The sequence below is a fragment of the Antedon mediterranea genome, chromosome 11, assembly GCF_964355755.1.
Source record: "Antedon mediterranea chromosome 11, ecAntMedi1.1, whole genome shotgun sequence".
NCBI lineage: Eukaryota > Metazoa > Echinodermata > Crinoidea > Comatulida > Antedonidae > Antedon > Antedon mediterranea.
In genome coordinates, this window is record NC_092680.1 from 14,117,521 (window position 1) to 14,144,409 (window position 26,889).

Sequence of the window (26,889 nt, forward strand, 5' to 3'; positions counted from 1 at the left end):
AACTATGGCGTGCCAAACGCGACACTACAGAAGGGGTACTGGGTCAATTGGTCTAACGATGGAAAATTTAGCGTGCGATTTCCTCTTGGACTATTCCAAAATCTGACAGCTTCGTCCATCACCATCGTGGTGGATGAGGATGTTCCTTGCTGGTGACGTCGTTATGGAGAAGGCCTCTTCAAGGGTGATAACCCTTGAATAGTATGTATCTGGTTAATATGAACACATTTTGATGATGACGATGCTGATCTTTGTCGCAAAGACGTTGATGTTGATGATGGTAGTGACTTTGATAATGACTGTCGTGGTGATACTACAGAGGCTGATCGCGAAGTTGACACTGAAATTGCGCTCGTTCGTGGTTGAGTTTATATGAATGATGACGATGACGAAGAACATTGGGATGCACAAAAGTACCATTGACAGCAACTTTATCCTGTAAGTTGCCCCAGACAGTAACCCAAAAATGCCCGTTGGGTTGTTGGGCCATACAAGATTTAATCATGCATTGTAACTATTATTAGGCCTACCCTTTGGGATATACGGAAATACCATCGACAGCAACTTTATCGTGTGAGTTTCCCCAGACAGTAGGCTATCCCCAACATTTCCGATTCCCCCCCCCCCCCCCCCACTTCTACATGATTTAATAACTCGGTCACACGTAAGGCTGCATGCCTTTTTGCATCCAATACTGTAGGTATAGTTGAAATCACCAGAACCAGTGCTTTCGTTCAACAGGATACTCGGCCATACCATGTAACTAAGTTGTTGGTGGAACAATGTTAACTTCTAATACCCTGTTTTGAAGTACGTACAGAAATTAGCAATCCTAGTTTGACTAATCGCATCAAGAAACAATGACATTTTAAGATAGTTTAATTAATTAGTTAACACTAACATGCTATTTACAATCCCTGGAAATATGATTTCATTGTTCATTTTATTTGGCGTTTATAGTATATTTATTTCTGTAGAAAAATGTTTATTTAATATCAATTTTTTTTTATTGTGGGGTAATAATAGTCACTTAGATAATTGCTGGTCTGGGCTCCAGACGAAGTTTTGTATTAATATTAGCAAAGAATATCAGATATTAGTAAAAATATAAATATTTTTGCACATATGGCGTTTCATACGTGTATTACTTGAGTCAAAGAATATACAATAAATAAATACAGTACAGACTTAGCAAGTCTAGATAATTGCATTCTGGATCACATTTCTTCTATTGTTGCTTGACAGAAATACATAAACATGAATGTTGTTTTAGCAGTAAAGCAGTATATTGCCAAAATGATAGAAGAAAGTGGTCCTGGTATGAAAGTCTTGCTTATGGACAAAGAAACCGTGAGTTCGAAGAAGGGTGATAGGCCGCCCTTCCTAGCCTAGGCCTAGGCCTAGCTAGGCCGGGATAGGCTAGATAGGCTTGGCTAGCTAGCCTAGGTAGTTACTAGTCTAGGGGAAACAGACGATCGGGACTACGGACGATCGAGCCCAAGACGATCGGGCCCAGAAAACGTGCTGCCGATCTTCTTCAGCGTTGGGCCCGATCGTCTGGAACTGGAACTTCATTAAACATGTTTTTTGACAGTGTCAGTAAACATAATAAAAACATGCCATAGGCTAGGCCAACACCTGTTTTAATATTGTCAATGGGCAACTTGTAATTTTGGAGCGACTATTTTTTATTTCAATCTTTATTTCGAATGGCTTTTTTCTTTGTGAACGTTGACATACAGTAATGGCATAATTATGTTATTCGGAATTATGGAACAGATGATATGTTGCAGGAAACGATCGATTAATATTAACCAGAATGTGCAGAATGCTGATTCCTATTGTTCGTTCTCTTCAGCTTTTTGTCAAATCATAATTTGAATATATTCTGTCAAATTTGGCCCGGGAAATATTTTAAGAGCTGGAATTGGTTTCCAGATCGACGCAAAGTGCGCATTAAGAACAAACTTGCGTGTCATCACAAGTAGGAACCGACGTGTTCAACACCGTTTCTGCTTTACATTCATCATAATGATTCTCAATCGTAAGACTAAGAGGGGATGCTGTAGTAGGCCTATAGGCTACAATGGGGAAAATGTTACAAGTTTAAAATACTATACAGAATAACCAAAGGAAAAGAAAAGCACGTTGACACTAGCACTAGTAGGAATGAAAAATGATGAAATGTGACACATTATTTTATATAACATAAAAGACTATCGGGCCCAACGCTAAGACGATCGGGACCAACTGGTAACATGATCGGGCCCAACGTGGTTCTGAAAACACTGGACGTTTTCTGGGCCCCATCGTCCGTGGTCCCGATCGTCTGTTCCCCCTAGACTAGTAACTACCTAGGCCTACCTAGTTATTGGTTATATTTTCTATGAAATTTTATATAATTGCAAAATATATTATCATAATATCTATTTAAATCAATTCTTTCTTTGCTTATTTAAAAGCTATTCAAATTTCCAATGCAAAAATCTTGGATTACACATTCTTGTGATATTCTTTGCCGCCGGACAATTCGGGAGGAATTGGCGACACATTCCATCAGTGAGGAAGATATCTATTGTGTTTAATATTTGTTGTCACATGTCTCATTTTCCTCACAGTGTTTGCCGAACGTGAGCTAACAACTCACTAAAAATGTCTACTGCGCATGTACATTAATAAGCCTTATAGTGTAGTATATTATAGTAAGTAGTTATCCAATCAAATTGTTTGAACACACTCGTATGCGTCAGACAGTTTGTGGCATTTTTTTTAGTGAGCAAAGTGTTGTTCGTGCCAGCTACATTGTGCGTTTTTAAACATTTTCTTTTTTCTCAGATCAGTTTTGTGAGTATGGTATATGCACAATCTGAAATTCTACAGAAAGAGGTGTACTTGTTTGAGTTGTTGAACACAAACTCTCGTGAAGCGATGAGACATCTAAGATGCATTGTGTTCATTCGTCCTACAAAGGTAATCTTCAACCTCAAACTATTTAAATTTAAATGTGTAAACAAAGTACACAGACTGATAAGCCTTTTAAATGATCTGTAGTTATTGTATTAGATGAAACTATATTTTGTCCCTTAAGTATATTACAGTACCAATCCCCTCCTCCCAATATGACTTAATAAATATATTCAAACAGTTTATAAAAATAGTATTGTCTAGATTTATCTAGAGATTTGTGTTAAATTTGTCCTACTACAATTTGTTTTGTTAAGAAAGTATAATAAACTAAGTGATGACTGTATAATCCCACCTTAAATTTCCCTTCAAAATAATCTGTGAGTATAGGCCAAACTACAACTAAATTTTCGCCCTTTTGAGTTCCATCTCCTCCTGCCAAACTAATGTTAAATTTCTTTTCTTCTAGGAAAACATTGAACTTCTTGCAAATGAATTGCGAAATCCAAAGTATCAGGTATATTTTATTTGTAAGTGTGTTTTTTAAAGGTATTATTTTATTTCAAAGATGTTCTGAATTGTACATAAAATGCTATTTTATACAACATTCTTATTAGAACAGTGATTTTACTGTATTTAAAGACCTATTCCCTAAAATTGTTTACATTTTGTGAAAATAATGCAGATATTACTTTTAAAAACATTAAACCAGGTTTGTCACTGTCAGTATAGGTGCGCGTGTAATGAAATGTAATGAAAAGTGCTTGTAGATCTACTGTATTTTGCATACTCAATACAGTACTTCATGAAAATTATTCGCGGCATGAAACTTTCGCGAATGATTGAAATTCGCGAAAGTTTATGGCTTGGCGAAAGTTTCTGGTTTTACAGTAGTAAAATTGACTGCCAGCCAATGGATTTTTGGTTGAATTAATTAACCATTTATTACGTCATTTTATTATAAGTAAAAACTTTTTTTTTTCTTTCTACAGAAGTGATTAATTTTATTAAAACTAACCTATTCAAAGTCTGACTTAATTTTTCATGATTTTGGGGGACATCTTTAAATGTACGCTTTATGGTAAATCATGATAAAAAGAGAGAAAAAATGCACTACCTAACTTGCTCGCAGTGAATGTCCTCTCGTGGACGGTCTATAGGTCTAGAGTAGCTAGACTTAGTTTTGTAGGCCGCGCTGTTAAACAGCAGTAACATTAACATCCATTAATACAGATTGGGGAAGTCTTCCATTTGTTTTGGCCTAATGATCGATTGAAAAGTTGGTGACAGAAAAAACACGGAAATATCAATCTGCACGTAATGCATGTTGGGATTTATAGTGGGCCGATTAGATTATTAGAATTAACTTATTTTTTATTTTTTATTTGTTTAAAGATGAAAAAAAGTTATAGCAATAGTAATAATAAAAATTTAATATAGTATTTATTTTACATTAAATTTAGTTTGTGACCATAAATTAGATCTAAAAAACGTATGGAATAGGACGTTAACCTTACACGACAGCTAAAATTAACTCATGAGTATAATTCTGTAAAAACTAAACTTACACGAAATATGCATTTTTCTTTGTGCTAAAAAAAACCCCATTTCATAACAAAACAAATACTCCTATAAAATTTGCATACAGACTTTTTTCAAAAAGTATGCAATTATGTAGGCAATTTTAAGTAATATTTCATAAAAATGTTTGATTTTAGAATTTCCAAAAGGTCGGTACTTCAATGACCTTGAAATTCAAATGAATCATAATAGGCCACCGGGTGAATGTAAAAAAAACAGCTAGAAATCACTTTTCACTCCGACACCTTAAAAATAACAAATTTAGGCCTAGGTCAATCTATTAATGTGTTCTTTATATAAAAATGAAAAGTTGGACCAAAATATCGTGGGGTAATATGCACTTTACCTTGATTAAATATCATCGCTAGGCCGCAAAACCAAAATATCTCGCCAAAGACATAGGCTAAAAGGTGTTAATTGTGCTCCGTCACGTTGTAGCGTGTCAGTTCAAGTAAAATCGCGTCAGTTCAAGTTAAATCGCGTCAGTTCAAGTTAAATTGAGTCAGTTGAAGTTAAATCGCATCAGTTGAAGTTAAATCGCATCAGTTCAAGTTAAATCACATCAGTTCATGTTAAATCGCATTAGTTCAAATTAAATCGCGTCAGTTCAAGTAAAATCGCGTCAGTTCAAGTTAAATCGCGTCAGTTCAAGTTAAATCGCGTCAGTTCAAGTTAAATCGCATCAGTTCAAGTTAAATCGCATCAGTTCAAGTTTTTACCATTGAACAGACATATCAGCAGTATTTTATGATAAAATGAATAATATTTATATTTTTAACCATTTAAAATGTTTGAGTAAAAATACAGTACAGTATACATATATAAATATAATATGGCCTATAATATTCTGACTTGCTATGGAGAGGTTAAACATTTTTGGAAATGCCTACTCGCCATATATGTCTGGTTGTAAGGGATAAGAAAAAACCAGATACATTGACTATTTAATCAAATCAGCTTACATTACAATTTTCTATTTAATTGACCAGCAGTTCTTGACTTAATATGATATGACAAACAAATTAAATTTCTTTCTGTTTTATAGACAACAAACTAAATTGCAAGAAGAGATAATAATTTGTTTTTCTGTAATCATTTTTTTTAATGAATTATACACAGGTTTTTATACTAGCAAAACCTAATAGAAAGCATCATTTTTAAAAGTCATGTCCATTTTAATCAATTTGGTTTGGGAATTTGTGAAAAGTTATTATAGAAATTATAGCCTATATGATTTGTTTGTTTTTCTCAAGATTTCAGCAATGTTGTTAGTAAGAGTGATGTCAAGGTGTTAGCAGAAGCAGATGAACAAGAGGTAGTCAGGGAAGTTCAAGTAAGAATTTGGAGGTTAATGACATTAAAATAAATTAAAGTAACTAAAAACTAATGTGTGGTACTTATACTTAAAATGCCCTCTGAGCACCATATACAATTAACTACTAATGTGTGTTACTCTATTTAGAAAACTTTACTACCTTTAAGCTCTGTCTACACTATCAAACTAGTTTGATAAAAAAGTGTGATGTACCTAAATATGGTAGTGATATGCCCAAACATGGTAGTGAAATGACATCATGTCCATATATGGGCACATCACATTTTTAAGTTTAATAGTGTAGACAAGGCTTTAGAAACGACATCAATTAGTCTCTTTTAAACTGTTTTATTAATATTTTGTATCTATAATTTGTTTTTATTATAGGAATTCTATGGAGACTACATAGCAGTAAGCCCTCATGTGTGCACACTCAATTTAAATGCAGTCTATAGGGTATGTACATTTACATCTTTTCAGCTAAAAGACTGCTAAGCATATTATTGAAATAAGTTGTGGTTTTTTTTTGTAGTAACTGAATAGATTTTTTGGAATTCGGAATTGTGGAAATTCTGTTTTTAGGTTGTTTTATAAAAAAAAACCAATAGCACTAGGAGTGATTTAGTGATTTAAAAAAACCTTTAGTTTAGCATGACATTTTCTACGTAGACTCCACTCCACCTTATTATACTTTTGTATTAAGCATAAATTTTTATTAGCATTTATTTATTTAATACAAATTTAGCTATATCTTGATCAATATAACATATATATACACATCCACAGTTGATTTGATTGTTTTCTAAAGATTTCATTATTTTTCATTATATAATTGATTATAAATGTTGCTACATTTGACAGGGAATAAGTTGGTTTCCCAAATCATTAAACCGTGCATGCTCTGGACTCACCGCTATCTTATTATCGCTTAAAAAGTGCCCAATGATTCGCTACCAGAATTCATCAGAAATGGCCAAGCGACTTGCTGATAATGTTAAAGTAAGTTTATTAATTTGTTCTAATGATATGAAGTAATAACTGACTGTGTTACATAACCTATGTAAATACGTGAACGTGACTGGTTGAAACTGCATCACTGCTATGAGGATCGTAAATTGTATATGTGCTCGAATACGATGATATTGAATGAGTAATTTTCAAGTGATTATCATATCGCTGTTATTAAACATATAAAATCCAGCAAATTCTTGAAGAGTTAGATATTGACTGTATAATTTGCGCGTGACAACTCACGTTTGGCAATAAATAAATAAAGGTCATCTACTGGGACTCAAACTCTTGAATATTAGCCCACATCATCACAAGACAACATTTTACATGCTGCACCATGTAATTCGCTTGAAGGAATAGTTCAACTAAACTATTTAAACTATGCATACATAGCGCCCTCATTTTGTTATTCGCCCTCATTTTGTTATTCGACCTTTATAGATGTAATAAAAGACAGTTTGTGATTGGTCAACTTTCTCGGATGTAATCTGGTATAAGTGAATATTTTATTGCAAAGGAATCATTAATTAGCTCTTCCACCATGTAGATGTCCTAGTCTTTTCAGATTAGGAACTACTAAAATTTAAAAGCATTTATTAAACTGCAATATACCATAGGAGCGGCCATGGCTGAGCAAATAAAAGTTCACTTATGCAAGAGCTATATTATTTTTATCTATTCACATCCTGTTTGCACTGTGGTATCCAATCAAATTTAAAGATCCTATATGAAAGGATGACCAAAGCTTTGAAGAGAACAAGTTGACATTATTAAAATTAATAACTATTACAAGATACAATTTTGAAAAAAACACCAAATCTTATATATTAGGTATATTTGTTTACAGCAAGTGATCTCAAAAGATGCGGGTTTATTTGACTTCAGGAGGACTGATGTACCACCACTACTTCTGATAGTTGATAGAAGAGATGACCCTGTTACTCCTTTACTTAATCAGGTATGATAATGTTATCTAAATCTGAAATTAAATTTAAATCTTTACCAAGAACAATTTTAAATTTATTTATTTGTACATAGCTCTTTGTAAAGGCAAATTTACATAGACGAGGTGTAACGGTAAGCAGGAAAAAGGAAACCGTATCCGCACATACAATCTGTGTCTATCCTGAGAAAAATAACATGGATTCCATTTGTTTTTCACTTGCCATTACAGCTCGTCTGTGTAAATTAGCTATTAGATAATAAAAAAAAAAAAAAAAAATATTTATTTGACCAATAGTTACAATTGGAAAATTACCTTCCTATGGTATTAGAATATTAGGCATAATCAATAGGAATTTGATATATTTACTCAAATTAAACAATTTCAAAAAGGCTTTAAGTGAAAGCGCTTATCAGGGTGAATCGCTTATCAGGGAGAATCGGTTAATACATTATCATGAAAAAGTTAATTTGTAATAATATTTTTGAATATAGGGTGTATTTTGCTACACATTTTATTCTCTATTTTATTCCTTATTGTATAGCATCATCTAATTATAAGGTCTTACAGTACATAAATATTCTAATATTTTAAAAATGTGTATTGTTTGGTCATTATGTGTTTAATTTTATGTAATCAAATATTTTTTTCTTTTGCTTTTTACATTTAATTCCTTTTAAATCATTTTGATCATGTTATTTTAATATAACATTCACTTTTATCTTTGTATTAAAATAGTTAATTTTGTTTTTATATCCATAGTGGACATACCAAGCGATGGTTCATGAATTACTGACCATTAGAAACAATCGTATTGACCTTTCAAAAGTTCCTGGCATTTCAAGTGACCTACAGGAAGTAGTTTTGTCTTCAGAACATGACGAATTTTATGCAAATGTGATTATATTTCTTTAATTTTTCATTTTTTATTTAAGTTATTTACATTTAAAACACCAATTAAAACTGTATACATTGTTCAACTGGAATTGCATTGACAGTTTTGCACTAAATTACACCTAAGTTTGAGGCTTATGTTTTTACTTTACTGATTATTAATATTTTCTATGTATAACAACAGAATCTGTATAACAATTTTGGTGAAATTGGATCAAATATTAAAGAATTGATGGATGAATTCCAAGCAAAATCACAGAGCAACAAAAAGATAGAATCTATTGCTGATATGAAAGTGAGTATTGTATAAACAGTTAAACATTGTGTTGAAATAAACATAATTAAAGATATTATACAGTAATTGGTGATATTGCTGCAGAACTGAATCTTCTTTTCAATCATATATCCCACGTGTTACCAGAATTTGGAATAACTTACCCAGTGAAATCCGCAACTTAAATATTTCTGTTAGTTCTTTTAAAACCAAATTACTTAATTATCTCAATATTTATTTTTAAAATAATTTTGATATTGAAAATGTGTGTAGTTGGTCGCTTTCTTGTCGATGCTTTTATTGTAGAACGTAATTTATTTATTTTTCTCTGTTCTGGGTTGACCAACTAGCATAGGTGTTTTGTCTTCTTTGTTATGTACATGGCAGAAATTGAATAAATAAAAATAATAAATAAATAAAATTATTGCATGAATGAGCTTATCATGTTCAATTCAATTTATGATATATACAATTTTTTGTTTTTCTTAGGCTTTTGTTGAAAACTACCCACAATTTAAGAAAATGTCTGGTGCTGTTGCTAAACATGTGACTGTTGTTGGTGAATTGTCGAGGCTTGTCAGCAAGTATAACTTAATGGAGGTGTCGGAGGTTGAACAAGACTTGGTTTGTCAATCAGATCACAATGAGGCATTAAAGGTATGTAGTTTAATATCAATATGGCGAATAAACTTTAGGTCAACACATCATGTGTACCAGAATGGAAGTACAGTATGGATGAGAATGTCTCAACATTACAGCTTTGCGTCAGAGAGATATTATACAGTAATTGGTGAAATTGCTACCCTATTTTGACGAAAGCAAACATTTGACCAAAAACAATATTACAACAAAGCACTAACAAGGTATAAAATAATGAATAACTTAACGGAAGGATCTAAATCTCCCTACTCCAATCCAGGAGTTCGTCTACGCATGTGTAGATATCTACTACGTCATCATATATATATCGTATTTTAGTTGCGGTCCGGCCATGTAGTATTTACTCGCACATCGCTATTTTATACCATATTACTTAAATATATATCGCTTTCCCAGACCATCTTCCTCAGCTATATAGGCTAATACACATGAAATTAAGTGTACCAAACATTTGCAGCAGCAGAAAAAAATAGTATTAGATATATAAATATATTTTTTGCCATTCAGGGCAGGTATGATTCCACTTATTTTGTCAGCCGTCAGGACAGGTATACGGCTATGTTACAGTGGAATCATACAATACCTGCCCTGAAGGATGACAAATAATATATTTATTATTTGTCATCCGTCAGGGCAGGTATATACGGCTGCATAGTGGATTGCGGAATAGTACGCCTAGGCATGATTAGTATTCGTTTATGATGATTCTCCTTTTTCCTACAGCATAAACATAACCCAATTATGATATCTAATACTATTTTTTCTACTGCTGCAAATGTTTGGTACACTTAATTTCATGTGTATTAGCCTATATAGCTGAGGAAGATGGTCTGGGAAAGCGATATATTTAAGTAATATGGTATAAAATAGCGATGTGCGAGTAAATACTACATGGCCGGACCGCAACTAAAATACAATATATATATGATGACGTAGTAGATATCTACACATGAGTAGAAGAACTCCTGGATTGGAGTAGGGAGATTTAGATCCTTCCTAACTTAACACCATCCTACTTAAGAAACAGATCCTATGAATGCAAACAAACATATAATACTAGATCAAAAGATATTCTAAGTTTACATAAGGCAAACACTGAGTATAAAAAAAACATTTCTCGTATTCTGGTGCAAAGCTATGGAATAGTTTAAATGCTATAAACTCAAATGCAATTACAGCTCTTAATATATTTATTTAGTGTTTATACTGAATGACACTTTCTATAATAGAAATAATTCTAAGACATAAACAAAGTAAATTACATTAGTAAAACCATTGCTAGTTGTAAAAAATGAGAAACCAACAATTGAATAATATACTGTATTTTGTTCAGAAATATCTTCTGTACTCAATATACTGTGTACAGTATATTTAACTAATAAAATGTGTTTATAATGGTATTGAAAAACGGTATTGTGAGAGAAATGATTTATTACATTTACTAGAAAATGCCCAATATTTGTCTTTTGTGTATTAAAAAACATACTCTGTATTTACAACATTTTAATTTATCTGTACAGTGTATAGCTAAGTCTGTTGTTACCTTCCTAACAAAGACTGTAATTCAGAAAAGAAGTTATTATTTGAATAACTTCAAACTGGCAAATCTGATTGTCTTATTAATGCAGCTGTATTCAATAAGCCCTCTACAATCTAGTTGTATAATACAATCAACTTTTTGTATAACATATCAATTAAAGTAAACATAGTCAACTTTTTGTAGTCAAAAAAGTTAAAACCAATTTAAAAAAAATTTTAAAATTTTAAAATTAATAAAATATAAAACTTTAAAAAATTCCAAAAATGTAAATTTCATATCAGTAATTTTTAGTATAGTATTATATTATAGTATAAAATGATTTATGAATTAATTAAAGTAAAATATTAAAAATGATTTTGTCTTTGTGTCTAGAGGATACGTGCATTGATCATGAATGAAAAGGTGAGAGAAATTGATGCTTGCAGATTGGTTGCGTTATATGGACTTAGACACGAGAAACATAGTAACAATGACTATGTTGGTCTTCTGCAGACGTTGAATAAAAGAGGCATCAGTGAAAAGAACAAGGGTGTAAGACACATATTACTTCTTTACTTTACCCATAGAGATATTATAGTGAGTATAATATCTCTATGCTTAACCTGATTAATTTGATTAATTATACATTACATGTCAATGAATGAATTTGCCCTATCTAACTATAAATTGGCATCGTTCAGCTTTTTGTAAACATTTTGAGAATTTTTTCAACACAACGTTTTTGACTGGTCGTATTCGAACATCAACTTGTTCCTCCACATCCAGATTTGGAGCACTGTCTTTTTTAATGGCTCACTCCCCGACCTAGCATTCGTCAATCATTCATGATGGATAAATTGAATACAAGTAGGTGTGTTCTAAAACAAATAATGAATGTTTTGTATTCATTGAATGGATAGAATATTTCATTGGATAAAAAAATCTACGTTGAACTCGGCTTTGCCTCATTAAAAATAGAGCAGCCAATTTTTCAACTCATGCAATATCCAACGCATAAATACAATAATTATTTACAAAATCGAGTCATTTTGTTGTTATTTAAATTTAAATCAGGGATCAAATTCATCACTTATTGTTGCATGAAATTGACTCCATTTTATCAGCATGATTATACTCACATGCAACAACTGAATAATTATAATAATGGTAGTCTCATATAGCGCCTAATACAATGTTTCTAAGCGCTTGACACACAAAAATGATTCATTAAATATCCTAAAAATGAAATGAAGAAGAGGAACCATTTACACTGCTCCGTTCTCCACCAATTTGAAGTTCCAAACTGAATTCGCAGGAGTTTGAGTGAAAAAGGCATCTGTCCTATTCTACCAAAATAAGAAGTGAAAAGATGTTGCTTAAGAAAAATATCGACTGCCTCTTTAATGTGGCTGAGGGGTGTTTTTAATAACTGTAGTGTATGTATCATAACTTAAAATAGTAGGCAATAGTGGTATGTCTATTACTACTTTCTTATTTTATTACTTAATGCAGATGCTTCGTTCAATCATGGACTTTGGTGGATCAAGAATGAGAGGAAGTGATCTCTTTGGTCAGAAAGGTGCTATTACAATGACAAAGAAATTCTTCCAGGGAATGAAAGTAAGTTTTTACATGCTTCATATGAATGAAAGTTTATGCGTACTGGTATATGTCCTATGATGTTTGTAGGATTCTTCTGATTAAAGGACAACTTGACCGAGGACCATATTTTAACAATGTATGGATGTACATAGAATTTCAGAACTGTCACCGTAAATTGCTGTGACGTCACAGGTGCATCGCAAAATGTACGTCATGAGTTTTCTGCCAAATCGCGAATACATCCTAGTAAACACACTTTGTAAATAAATCGTATAAAGTATAAAATGTTTTTGTTGTTTCTTTTGCTTATCTGGACTCATTAAGTAGATTTTAACACGAATTTTTCTCAAATCTGGACTATTCTAAAACAAATAAACTATGTGGAGATAGGTCTTATGAAGATTGACATTGAAGGCTGGTTTCCTGTCGACGTAAGAACATCACTTTTGTTGCGACTACGTCGATTTGTCGTAAGAAATGCGGATTTTACAGGAAACCGATTACGATCGAAAATTTACAAAATCGACGCAACGTAAGAAAAATGGTAACGACAAACGATTTTACAGGAAACCGATGACCTAACAATTGTTGCGTTACGACGTTTTCTTCCGATTTTACAGGAAACCGGGATTTTTGATCTTACACTTGAATGAACGCCCTTGCGTCACGTTTCTTACGTCTCTTACGAAAGTTGACTTGAAGTCAACTTTCGCAAGAGACGTAAGCGCAATCGTAACAAGCAACCAATGAGCGACAAGAGTTATGACGTAATGTGTTGATGTTGTTTCAAATACGTCATAAATCTGACCGACGTAAGAAAAAAATTTCAACTTTCGTAACAACACTAAAATCGACGTAAGCATACGACGTGTGTTTCACAGCTAAAATTTCAACTTTCGGGAGCAGCATAACTACAGATGTTTTTCTGCGGCCCGACACGATCTTGACTAACGTCAACGACGTCAATTTTTTCTCAACTTTCGTAAGAGACGTAAGAAACGTATGAAACGCAAGAATCGTTACAAAATTCGACTTCTTACGTCGACAGGAAACCAGCCTTGACTCTACATCCCTTTGCAATTGTACTTTACACCAATGGCTATATTATTTGCCAGTCACACTTAGATATTTCCCTTAAATGCTAAGTATTTCACTTAAGTTAATCAATATTTAAGTTTTTATTTATTTATTTTGTTATGGTATTAAAATAGCAATCAGCAGCCAATGCTGGAATTGATTGCTTTACATTTAGATACAGTACAATTATAAAAACATAATGTATAGAATTAATGTTCTGCCCAATGTGTTTATTATTATATATAAATACAAGTAGAAGCATTATTCACATTTAGAATAGCAATATGAAATGTCATAACTATACATACATCAACATTACAAAGCTTAAAAGTTACGGTATACAGAAATTTCAAAAATTACCAACAAAAAATGCTCTAACTTTAATAATATATTACTTTTAAAATGATTAGTAATTGTAAGATAAATACTAGATTTGAAGTCCAATTCGTCCAATTAGGAATTAGTACACATGCTGCTGTGATCTAGTTCTTTCTTCATTTGTTGATTTTATTTATATATTTTATATTTAGGGTGTCGAGAACATTTACACACAGCATACACCATTACTACAAGAAACTGTTGATCAATTAGTAAAAGGAAAGTTAAAAGAAGCAGCATTCCCTTATTTGGGTACAAAACAGCTGAGAGATAGGTGAGTATACGATAAATGGTAATACTACTGTATGTGTTCAATATTTAGTCTGCTCGTCATTCTCATTCCACCTGAGAGATTGTCATGCAGAATGCTCCATTTTATTTATTTATTCTTTCTTTATTCTGCAGGCACTTTCAGTACTAGTGCACTGATTTTCAAAGTGGTACAGTAATTGGAAATATCATAAACATAACAAAGTAAAGACAAAGAATAATCAAAATTATAAATAGAGAAAATATACATTAAAAATAGAAATCAATTTTAGAAAAGAAAACTTAGTTTAAATGTTGCGTATTAATTGTATTTGATGACATATTCATTCAAAAGTTCATTCCAGCTTTTAGATGAAGGATAAGTAAAAGTTTTAATTTCCTTGACAAATATTCCAGGTGGGGACAACTAAATCGTTATGGCTTTGCCTTCGTAGTGGGTAGTATTATTAACATTTAAAAGTCATTAATAGTAATTTTTCATTCCAATGTACATTGAGTCGTCTCCAGCCAAGGTTATTTAAAATAAAATTAATTGAAAGTCTTAATATCAACAAAAGCAAAATTCTATCTAGTCTATTCATGAGTACTTGTAAACAATTTGAGTAACATTTGAGGATATCTTGTTTATATGATCATTCCAGTTTAATTGCTGATCAAAAATGTGACCCTAAAATAGACTCAACTCGTTCAATAATATCACCATTGTAAGATATGGAAATATCTTTAAATTTAAGAGGAATTTGGTTTGTCCCAAAAATAGAAAGCCTTCACATAATCCATTTTGGTGCATAGGTAGGGTATTATCCGCAGAAACTTACAATTTAAATATATAATTGATCAAACAAAAAAGTAAGTTGTTCTAAAAAAATTATAAACCTAATTTCATTTAAAAATCTGTGATGGATAAAATATACGTTTAACTGATAATTTTCATAGACCTCAGGATGTTGTAGTGTTTATGGTAGGTGGTATCACATACGAGGAGGCATTTGCTGTTTATACTTTGAATAAAACGACACCTGGAGTTCGCATTGTATTAGCTGGCACCTGTATACATAACTCAACATCGTAAGTATTGTATACCACATTGTTTTAGTGTGTCCTTGTCATTTTTTGATTGTTTGATTTTGTGTTGTGCACTATTTACTCCCAGTGTCGCTGTCTTATGGTCTGTTTCTGCTGAAAAAATCCAAATAATCGATTATTCCGAAGTACATTACCACAAACAACAGAATTTTCCGCGTTGTAACTGAACATTTTCTCCGACCTTAATCGGTTATCTGATAATCGCTTTTTAAAAATCTTGTCATCATTACCCACAACGCAGTTTAAATTATAGAAGACTGATGAGTTTGTTTACATCCATTATTCCTATTGCTGCCTAAACCTATCGCATGTAGGATTAAAAATTGAACCCTTCCGTAAAAGCTATATTATTAATGTAAACCCATAGTCAATTGACTATAACCCAATAAAGATTTAGGCCTACTACCACATAAAACAGAATAATGATGTTATATATTAATAAGGGCATGTCGGCGAGCAAGTTTGTTTCGCTGTTGGTACTACTGTACTAGCTAGGCTACAGATCTCTACCGAAAACGACAGGCCTAAAAAAAGACATGCGAAACATCGTAGCCTGGACTTGTGGCATGTAACGGTATACTCCAAAAGTTAACGCAGAATCCTTTTTATTCCCCTAGAGTCTCTTGGTATAATTCTCCCCCACAAAATAATAACAATCACATGTTATCCCTCATCGTGGTCCACATTGTCGTTCTGCTGATCGTCGATCGCGCAAATAAACATGCTTTGTGAGTGAGAGGATTGCCATACTCACGAGTTAACTACAAGTAAAAATGTGGTCAATAATCACTATTTGTGTTGCAGCTAAAAACTGCTCCGCAATAATCGGATTGAATGTTTTAATCGGTTATTTTTTAATCAGTCATTTTTCAAAATAATTGGTTACAAAAATAATCGATTAATAACCGATTATTCCTGCTCAGCAGAAACAGGCCCTTTGACATTTGATTCAAAACAGAGTAATTGAATATTTTTGTAAAACAAATAATGAATGCTTTGTATTTTGTTGAATGGAGAGAATATTTTCATTTGTTGATAGCCTTACTCAACTTTCAACCCAACATTCAATCAATATTTTAACTCATTAACTTCCTTTACAATTAATAAACATTCATTATTTGTATACTATTAAATGTTGTTGGTACTATTAACTAAAAATTGTACTTTCAGGTTTATGGAAGAGGTTTCACTTGGTCAGCAAGGAATGTACTGAAGCCAGAAGCAAAATGTAAATATTGTATAGACATACAAATGTACAAAAACTACAGTAATTAATACTGCATTGTAGCCATAGTGCAAAATAAATTCTATGCTCTGATAAATTCAAGATAGAGTTGATGCAGAATGCAATTCCATTATAATTTTCTGAATCTTTGTGGTCATGTGTATATTTGTGTTCAATACATTCTTATACCAAATTTGTTATGGTTTAAGAGATAATTGGGGTGATTGTAAAATGGCAGCCATATTTATATTTCTATTAAATACATTCTTGTTCAAAATACCTGATGTTTTGAGAGATATATAGCATATTTTATATGGCATAATTAGATGAAATTTAACTTTGACCCATAATACAACTCAATTGCATTATTCTTTAAATTTGTACAAATTCTTATACAAAATACCAAATGGATTAAAAGATAATTAGCATATTTTAGATGCCATACTGGAATGACCTTTGGCCTTGACCCCAAAGGCAAATCAAATACAGGTATACTGAATCTTTGATGCATTTTCATTTAAAAATAAATATTAACTAGCTAATTTGCATAATTAATTAGCGTTGATTGCATAATTTTCAAAATAATGTAGCGCTTTAACCAACTATCATACATAGTTGATTGAGATGTCAAATTAAAGCTCTTCCCAAGATCTATCCAATGGCCTACATTATATATTATTTAGGGGGGTATGTGATTTACTATTGACAAATATCTCATATTGTGAAAACCAAAATCTCCTGAAATGTCATGTGAAAAGTCTGGTACTACCTATATTATTTATTTTGGAGTCATTAAATAGAGCAAACTCTAAGGAGCATTTCTGCCAATTTTCAAGTTTGTAGGGGGTGTAGTTCTACTTCTACATTTTTTCAAAATCTGAAAAAACATTGAAAATTTGAAACACAGGAAATCTTGTGTTAAACTTATCTAAATTTACAAATGCGAAAGTTCATACATTTTTCTGTCCTTAATTCAATTGCGCCTTTATTGTAGCTAATCACCTTTCATGTAATTAATCCCCCAAGCCTGATTCGTAGATTACACCCTTGCTGTTCATGTTTGTCTTCATAACCCTTTTTTATCCTTCTTATTGTCTTCCTTCGTTTGCGTGTTGACTCCAGCATTTGTCGGTCGGCACAGCTTATTCTTGATTTGTCGATCACGTTGAGAGCATTTGTGGTATATTTACCAGGGCAAATGTTTTGCCTTGTAAGTACTGCAAGTAATCCCTGCATGCCATCATTGAATAAATAACTATACTTGCCACACCAATATCCATGACCATAGCACCCACATACACTTCCTTCGGAACCCGTTGCCAAATTGTGCCATTGAAGGACTCGTTACTGTTGGGCACTTATGGTGACAAGGTTTTTCTTTGTTGACACCACGTGGTACAATAATGCCCAGATGTTGCGTTTCATGCCAGCTCTGTCGCCTTTGTTTCCTCATATCGCAATGCTGAAATAGTTCTGTAGTGTGTCAACTTTCTGCTGGGTGAACCTCCCCTTTCTACATATCCCACCACCATCACTCAGTTTTGTTTTGGCAAGTTTTTGTTTCAGCTTTCGAATTCTTCCGCCCACACGCTTTTGAATATGACCGACGCATTCCTTTATTACTATTGGTGTTGTCCCATAAGGCTGGTCTTTAACAACTGATGAAAATGACTTTGTGTCCCCATCACCAATATATGAAGTGTACTTTAGTTTTCGGGTTGCCATGCTTCTGCCCCATATGCGGCGTGCCCCAGCTGGTTCCATACTTCCAGCTGAACCGATATGATTTATTTTGCATTTGTGGTTTGCCTTCCAACGTATGTATCTAGGTGATGTGTTGTCCTCTTTTTCCCATATCCGACATCCTTTGCAATGCCTACTGAGGATCTCATAGTCCATTATCTTGCCAGTTTTTATCTCTCTAGCAACGACGACACAATTCAATGAATTGCGTTTCCTTCGCTGCCAAGTGCCTTCCACACTGACCCTTATGAACTGTTTCAGTATTGCCGCATTCATCTTGTCTTCTGAAATACCTCCCTTTTCCAGAATATGTCGTAGGGAATCCTGCAGCCGTCTGAGATAATGTGATGGTGTCTCCCCTGTCTTTTGTTTGATGGAAAAGAATAGGTGAAACAATTCTTCCCCTATAAGAGTAGAGCCATACACTACCTCCATATGCAATCTTTTGCTGAGGCTGAAGGTTTTCCCGCCACAGGTCATCAATTCAACATCCAACGCCTTTTCTTCTCGGCTTAAGAAACCTTTTTTTCTGACTCCCCAATAAGAGCCTTTGCTTGTGTTCTCCATACATGATGGGTCTTCGTCTTTTCCTTTGTTTGTTCGGGCAGAGAATACTCTAAGTTTACCGACAGTCTAGCTACATTTATAATAATACAATAATCCACTATGTGTGGAAAGAAGTGTTGATGAAGCTCTTCCACCTGTTTGAATATAAAACTTATTGTGTCATCTCCTTCAGAGAGTTCAAAATCTCTTGGAATGTCCACTGCTGTTTTCACTGATAGTCCAGCTAATATGAAAGTCATGTTAATACTAAACCACCTAATCATAATCAATAAAATATGAACAGCGAAAAAAAAATGGGAAGAACCTCCCGTAAGCAGTCACCTCCTGTAAGCAGCCACTTTTCCCGGTCCTGAGGGTGGCCGGTTACGGGAGGTTTAACTATACTTATAAATAAATTAATAAACTACTTATTAGAATACTCTAATTAAAATAATAGTAGCAACTAGAGGGTACTCCGAGAGTACAAACCTCCGCCTACTGTAAAATTCCCCCTGAATATTTTTTTAAAATATTTTTTTTTATTAGTTCTAAGTGTAAATATGTTAACTGCACACTACAAAGTTGTGGATGACAGTGTGGTGTAATGGTTATGTATCCAGCCTCTCACAGTTGAGATCGCTGGTTCTAGTCCCACTGAGGTTTTTTTTTTTTATTATTATTTTTTTATTTGTTTTTGTTTTTAGTGGACCTTGATCTTTGACCCTGACCCTTCAAAATTTAACCACAATTATATGATGTGTCATTGATCATTGTGGCTAAGTTTGGTGAGAATCGGATAAAAACTGTGGTCTCTAGGCAGTAAAATAGTTTTTTGTTAGTTGTGACCTTGACCTATGACCTTTTCCCCTCAAAGAACTCGTCTGAGCTTTTGGGGCATAGATCATTGTTGCCAAATTTGGTGAGAATCGGATAAAAACTGTGGCCTCCAGGCTGTTCACAGACACACACACAAACACACACAAAGTCACACACACACAAACATACAGGGGTGAAAACATAACCTCCTTGGCGGAGGTAATAATAACCACACACAATAATAATAAAATAGATATTACTTTTCCTGGACGAGCTCCCAATTTGAAACAAAAAATTTCCAAGTAGTATTAAATTATTTAAATAATCAAATAAGGAAAATACCTTATAAATTAGAAATGTAGATTTATTCCTTTGACATCAACTTGTTTGAATTTATATAAAATCAATATTATTTGTTCACAAGATAAAAAAACAACTAGATTTGAACTTCTTCTTCTTCGTATTTGGAGCCAACTTCAGGTGTGAAGACTCTGCTCCTCCAACTCTGTTTTGCTAGCTCTACTGTATTTGATTGTGTGGTATTATTCTATTTATTTATTCTTTTACAGAGAGAAACTGACTCTCTTATTTATTTATAATTAATTATTTTAAGTAAAAGGTAAAATAGAGTAAACTGTACCCAACATCAAACACTATGGAAGTCTACCGTCCGTGCCAACCGCTATCACTTTTCTGGGCTGCTACCTAGGAGGCAGAATAAAGTAGCCGGATACCCATTTACCCCACCTCAGCCATCCAGGTGCCCAGTGAGCTGTCACCAAGACAGAGACCCCCAGAGAGTAAGTTGTGACAAGGGGTACCCTATTAATTAAGTTTGGACAATATGGGTTTTGAATTCCAGAATAAAAGTACAATTTACAACCTTATCTGGTAGATGATTCCAGTCGATGGCAGTGCGTGGAAAGAATGAATACCTAAAGTAATTCACTGTTGAGTGAGGAATATGGTATGATTGACTGTTCTCTCTCCAACTGGGTCTACAGGTGTTTCTCATGACCAGTTTCATATCGGCTGCTACAGTAGTGTATCTTATGGAACATTAGCAGTCGAGCTATCCTCCTCCTCTCTTCCAAGGTTTCCCAACCAAGGACCTTTATCATTTCGGTTACACTTGACGTGCGCTTATAGTTGTTGCAGGCAAATCTAGCCACTCTTCTCTGTACCAATTCAAGTTTACCAATTAAATTGGAATTATATGGGTCCCATACGGTGTTAGAATACTCTAATAGACAACATTTATATGCAAGGCCTTTTATCCGTTTGTTCCTGACATACACGTTTCTTCTCAAAAAGTTGAGTGCATTGTCTGCCTTGGAAGTTATGGCATCCACATGGGAGTTCCACTTCATATCTTGGGATGTTGACGCCAAGGTATTTAGCAACATCAACACTCTTTATTTCGCTTTCACATAGGGTGTATTTCTGTTCTACTTTCTTCTTCTTATTCCTTGTTATTTTGAGAAGCTCACTCTTTTCTGGGAGGAACTGCATTTACCATGTCCTATCAAGTTGGTGGAGATCAGACTGCAGGACACACCAATTAAAACACAATTGAATGTATGAAACGCCGCGTGTGCCGTTTGTCATACAACGTGTAATCAAAACGACGAGTGGTTTAATACAATTGTTTTACCTTTTTTCAGATTGAAATGACTTTAGACGTATATGACTTAATAAATATTAACAGATAGATGTTTTTAATTATTTATGTATTATTATGTTTATCGTATAATAATGAATATTGTGTAAACATAGTTGGCTTTTTTATATATTTTTTGGTTATCCGCAACTTAGTTGCAGGATAACCCATGTGATTGTAAATATCTTTTTTTTTCATCTTCTTTGTTATTCTTCTTACTTTCCCGGATTTTTGTGACCAGCATATCTCTATTGCTTGTAAACATAACTTTGTATAACTTGGTAAAAAGATTGACATTGAAGTGTAGATGTGCAGCCAAGCTTTTGGACGATGTCAGATCCGCGTTGCGTAAGTTACGCGCGATTTTATGAATTTTTATAACTCATCATAACTTTAGAACCAACAAATATTGTTTCATGAAACTTAATAAAATTATAATTCATATCATGGGTCAATTTTCTATGGATTAAAAATGGCATGTTTTACAAGAAGTTACGCGCGCATTTAAAGTTTCAAAATGGCCAAAATTAATTTCTAATCAACTTTCTACGCTGATCATGACATTTTGAGCATGTCAAAAATTCCCGCGCGCGCCAAAAAATGTACGCATATGGTGCGCACGGAGTACGAAAATCATGTTTTTTTCTCATGAATTGTAATTTTGCAGCCTTTCCTAGTCATTTTAAAAAAGATTGACATCATTTCAAATTTAAATGACGTCATACGAACACGTTGATTTATACCATTTTCGCGCTTTTAGTTGAAAAAGTTACACAATATTGTCCAAATTATGCCTATTTTTAATCTATTATAGCTCCTCAGGATCATCCATGACCCCCAATTTTTTTTATTTGATATGTAAGCAGATATGTTGTAGATATGAATTCATGCAGAATCTTTACCCCTCGGATGTTATGACGTCATCATATGGCCACACGAATGTAAAATATAGGATTTTTTACTCTTTCGTTATTGCTCATCACATTAAATAGAGCGCATCTCGCTTATACGTATTCCATTTCCTCAGATATTTTAATACTGTCTAGGTCAATCAACTATCTTTCCCATGAGTTAAAAATATTTTAATTTTTATGACGTCATCGTGTCTAAAAATGTAAATAAAGTGGGTCATCTTATTTCATCTTTACAGTAAATTTCAATCTGTTATAGCTCGTCAGAATAAAAAGTGATAATCATGAATAAAACGTTTTCTGGAAGCTATTGGATTGTAGATACGAATTCATGTGAATATTTTGCCAATCAGATGTTGTGACGTCATCATATGGTCAGTTGAATAAAAAAAGTCGTATTTTCATCTCTTGCGTAAAAGTTCATTGCGTTTAAACGAGAGCGCATCTCACTTTTACGTGCCCAAAATTCATCAAATTTGTATTAATGTAATTATTTAGATAATTATCTTCTAAAATTGTTATCTCTAAATGTCAATTTGATGACTTCATCGTGTTAATAATTGGATTTAAAAGATGGGTCTCGTTTCGTCTATGCTACACTGTATATAACATACAGTTTATTCTGTAAATACTGTAATATGCTGTATGCTACATAATAGGTACAATTCAGCACTGTAAACATATTTATTTCATGTCATAGGATGGCATAATAATTGTCGAGGTTCATATGGTTAAGTATGTGCATGTTGCGTTTGCGCGGATAACCCGAACTCGTCAAAGTGACGAGTTCAAATCTAGTTAAATGTAGGCCTATACAGTAAAAGTGTAAGGAAAAGAATTGAAATTGGACAAAATACAGTATTTGTTTGAATACGTTAAATAAATTTAGAATGGTGAATTATTATAATAAACATTATTTTAATAAAAAGTTAACTAAAAAATATGTTTATTCTTTGATTTTATTCTCAAACATATATTGCTTGGTTTCATTTATTTGTTCCTCCATCGTGGTTTCATAGGCTTTACTACTGTACTGTACGTTTATAATACTGCATTGGCTTGTTGTAGCTGCGGCGGTATTGGCGTCTCATAGAAAATGTTGGCGGCCGTTTCAGTCGGCGGCCGTTTTGGTCACACACCGATTCTAGCCTAGGCTAGCAAAGAAGAAAACACCTGGGCCTAATTAATTTATTTTACAAAATGAAGCGATTCTGTCCCCGTACACGTAATAAAGAAAGTTGTTAAAAAATATGATAGCAAATTGCAAATTGGTAAAAGCACAGAATTACTGGTTAGTTTTAGCATTTTGATGTTTCTCCATCCATTATTACACATGTGTGACATGGTTTCTCTCTTTTTTACATTTCCTCTCTAGCCTAAAGATTTCAAACCAGCGTTGCCAGCGATAAAATTTAAATTATGCCGTAGCCCATCTCAAATAATAGTGTAGGCCACTATGTAATTTCGTGTCATTTTTTTGTTAAAAGCAAAATTCCAGCTGATTTAGTGTCTTTAGGATGTAAAGTAATGAAAAAAATATGTTGCCATTTTTTTTAAAAAGCTTAAGGGTGTCAAATCCAAGATGGCCGCCAATACGTAAAATATCCAATAAATGTACCATATTGGACAAAGTAACACCCATTATGAATAATATTTTAAGTTCATATGGGTTCTCTGCTATATAAGAATTATTATAAACCTATATTCATTAGTATTCTGACATTTTGAATTTCAAAATGGCCGCCATTTTTAAAAAATGGATCAAATTTCTTATTAAAACATGTACAAGTTATGACGTTGATTGAAATCACATACAATGATAGGCCTATGACAACAACATTGGTGATTAACACAAAATGGCGGCCATTTTGAATTTTAAAATGGCCGCCATTTTTTTAAAATGGGTTAAATTTCTTATTAAAACTTGTATAAGTTAAATAAAATGAGATTGAAATATACAAAATGATATGCTTATGACAACAACATGGTGATTAACACAAAATGTTGACCATCGGGATGTCTACAGTACTGACTGTACACTTCTTCATATTAAAACATCTCATAAACTTCTTCAGTTAAATGACAACTAACTCTGCCAAAGTCCTTCAATGAAATATTTCTAATCTTGAATGCGATACAGTAAGTTGACCTTCCTTCGTTCTCTACTACTGTATCCATCGAACTTCTACAGACTGATCTGCGTTCCCAGCAACCTTGTTCAGAAACAAATTGGCAAAATAACTGAAATACCTCATTTCACCGGCAAATAATCTCTATAGGAGTCTTCTTTTACTTTGATAAGTTTGTCACCTGTATTCACCGTCATATATAATTTTTGCCAATATTCGTCTTTTTCTTAGGATCCCATATAGACAGTTTTCCTTCTACAAGATTTTTACCAATGCCTCAAACATTTTCTGTCCAATTTCATCATGCCATGGCCAACAAACACCTTTGTGCGAATTGCAGCATTCTTCATTAATCGGGATATCATCTCTCTTTAAATGTTAACTAGATTTGCCAGCTCTGATTAAATCATTAATTTGTGTTATTCCAATGATACCACGCTCAATGACCCTGATCAATTGATGTAAATCCAGCAAGTCCCACACATACATGTCCTCTCATATACATATATAGGGATATAGTTTAACCACATCATTTAGATTTCGTCGACTCTCTGTATTCAAGTTAATATCTTTATGATCAGCCTCTTTCAAACAAAATGATACTTAACTTAGAATCTCTTTCTCTGTCTGCATTTGTAGAAGCAAGTTGTAGACAGAAAGCAGAATTAGTGTTCTTCTGTTCTTTAGAGATGTTTTCCATTTAAGATATTTGTGTCACTGGTTGTATAAGTAATACAAGTTCACAAAAGCACTTGCCTCAACACTATTTTCACAATGCTATATGTCCAAAAGCCATATAGTTCACCGGGTCGACATAATAATTGCTTTTTGATGTCATCTCTGTCCACCTCCACTCATCTCGGGCAAGAGTCATCACCAGGCATTCTTGTCATTCCCTAGTACATGAGTTTTTATACCACAACCATGTGCACTCATCAAACCAGTGTATAATGCTGGTCTGTCTGTAGGGGGTACATATCTAATGAAATTGGTTGAGATTGTAGAAGATGAGAAGTAGGAGTTCATTCATTTACAAGGTTATTTATAGGCAGAGCTGTATCTGTATTTCCTTCAAGCTTCTGCCAAAAGTTGACAGGTTGAAAACTTACCAACCATACTGGTGACTATGGCCCTGAAGGTTCAGACATTGAATTACATAGCAATAACGCATTCAGGGCTCGCAGAATCGCTTGCCCGACGTCCCGCGGCAACCAAATAAATACGTCGGGCAACTAAAATTTAACATGTCATGTCCCGACGGGCAACCTCTTAAAATCACCGAAAATGTCCACGATGTTTTACAGGGGTTGTGAAAAACTGTAACAATGAAAATAATAGTCGCGCACGAACGAATTCTCTTGACGTCGAGACCAGTGTAGTGTTTGTTAAGTAAATGTATGGATCGGAATTCGGTGGTATGGAATGTTATCTCCAGGAGCCAAAACATGTGTTTCTATGCAGTCGGGCGTATCAAGTCGTTGCGTATAGAGTTTCCAGGTCTGTCATATAGCACGCGGTCTCTTGCGGCATCCATTGATCGCGAAATAGGAAGCGTTGAACTCTCGGCTTTTAACTTATTTGAAGTTATTATACCAGGGAGTTTCTAATTAACAACTCCCTAGTTATACTATAAACCAAATAAAATAGGGGCTAGTATGTTTTTGTTTTTCTCAATTATCGACATCATTTTACGGTGGTAATAAAATCTGAATCTACTACTTAGTATTAATTATGTGGCCTACAGCCTGATAGTAGATTAGGCCTATGTTTAATTACATTCATGTTATGTATTTTGTGTGTAATAAATAATTTGCTGAATTACTGTAATTATTGTTCAAATGTACAGTTGTATTGAAAATACAGTATATTATTAAATTATAATAGCTACGTAATTTTAATTGTCTGTGCCAAATAGGCGGCGGCCGATGTTTTTAACACAGGCAAGTAGGCCTACCATTTTTTTTAAAAATATTACAGAATATAAATTTAATAGGCCTAATAATTTATTTAATAAATACATTGAATACTTAAATAGTTACAGTATATTTTTTATTATCAACATTGAAAATAATACACTTCTTCGGGTATCGCCGAGAGTTGAACTTTCAAAAACTCCAACTTGGCGGAGCACGTGGTTTTCACCACAATTCGGCACAGTTCCCTTGTGTTGTTTTCAATCACCAACTTGTGCGAGCAGATGGTTGTTTTTATCCAACCTGTGCGAGTTTCTACTGAAACAACAAGTAAACTTCCACAAGCCCGCACTCTCCACACACCATACCCATGTGCTCCTACTACGTACGGCAGCTGCTGTGAGGTTTTTTGCTATACGCATGCGTATTGTT

The 26,889-nt window shown here is 33.5% G+C and overlaps 2 protein-coding genes across 3 annotated transcripts; one reads left to right on the plus strand and one right to left on the minus strand.

Moving 5' to 3' along the window:
- Nucleotides 1-51: 51 nt before the first annotated feature.
- LOC140063176 (vacuolar protein sorting-associated protein 45-like) lies at nt 52-23,808 on the plus strand. Of its 2 annotated transcripts, XM_072109652.1 has the most exons (16): nt 52-1,350; nt 2,836-2,970; nt 3,374-3,434; nt 5,739-5,818; nt 6,188-6,256; nt 6,662-6,799; nt 7,659-7,769; nt 8,517-8,651; nt 8,833-8,943; nt 9,412-9,579; nt 11,495-11,653; nt 12,614-12,721; nt 14,311-14,432; nt 15,365-15,496; nt 16,685-16,742; nt 23,791-23,808. In XM_072109652.1, the coding sequence occupies exons 1-15, from the start codon at nt 1,258-1,260 to the stop codon at nt 16,725-16,727; spliced, it is 1,665 nt and encodes a 554-aa protein (XP_071965753.1). In that variant the 5' UTR covers nt 52-1,257; the 3' UTR covers nt 16,728-16,742; nt 23,791-23,808. The 2 variants fall into 2 exon arrangements, with proteins under 2 accessions (XP_071965753.1, XP_071965752.1); XM_072109651.1 differs by lacking the exon at nt 23,791-23,808 and having other exon boundaries at nt 16,685-17,405.
- On the minus strand, nt 17,537-18,962 carry LOC140061995 (uncharacterized). Its single transcript, XM_072108035.1, has 2 exons — nt 18,363-18,962; nt 17,537-17,969 (listed from the first exon to the last, which is right to left on the minus strand). The coding sequence occupies exons 1-2, from the start codon at nt 18,960-18,962 to the stop codon at nt 17,745-17,747; spliced, it is 825 nt and encodes a 274-aa protein (XP_071964136.1). The 3' UTR covers nt 17,537-17,744.
- Nucleotides 23,809-26,889: the final 3,081 nt, after the last annotated feature.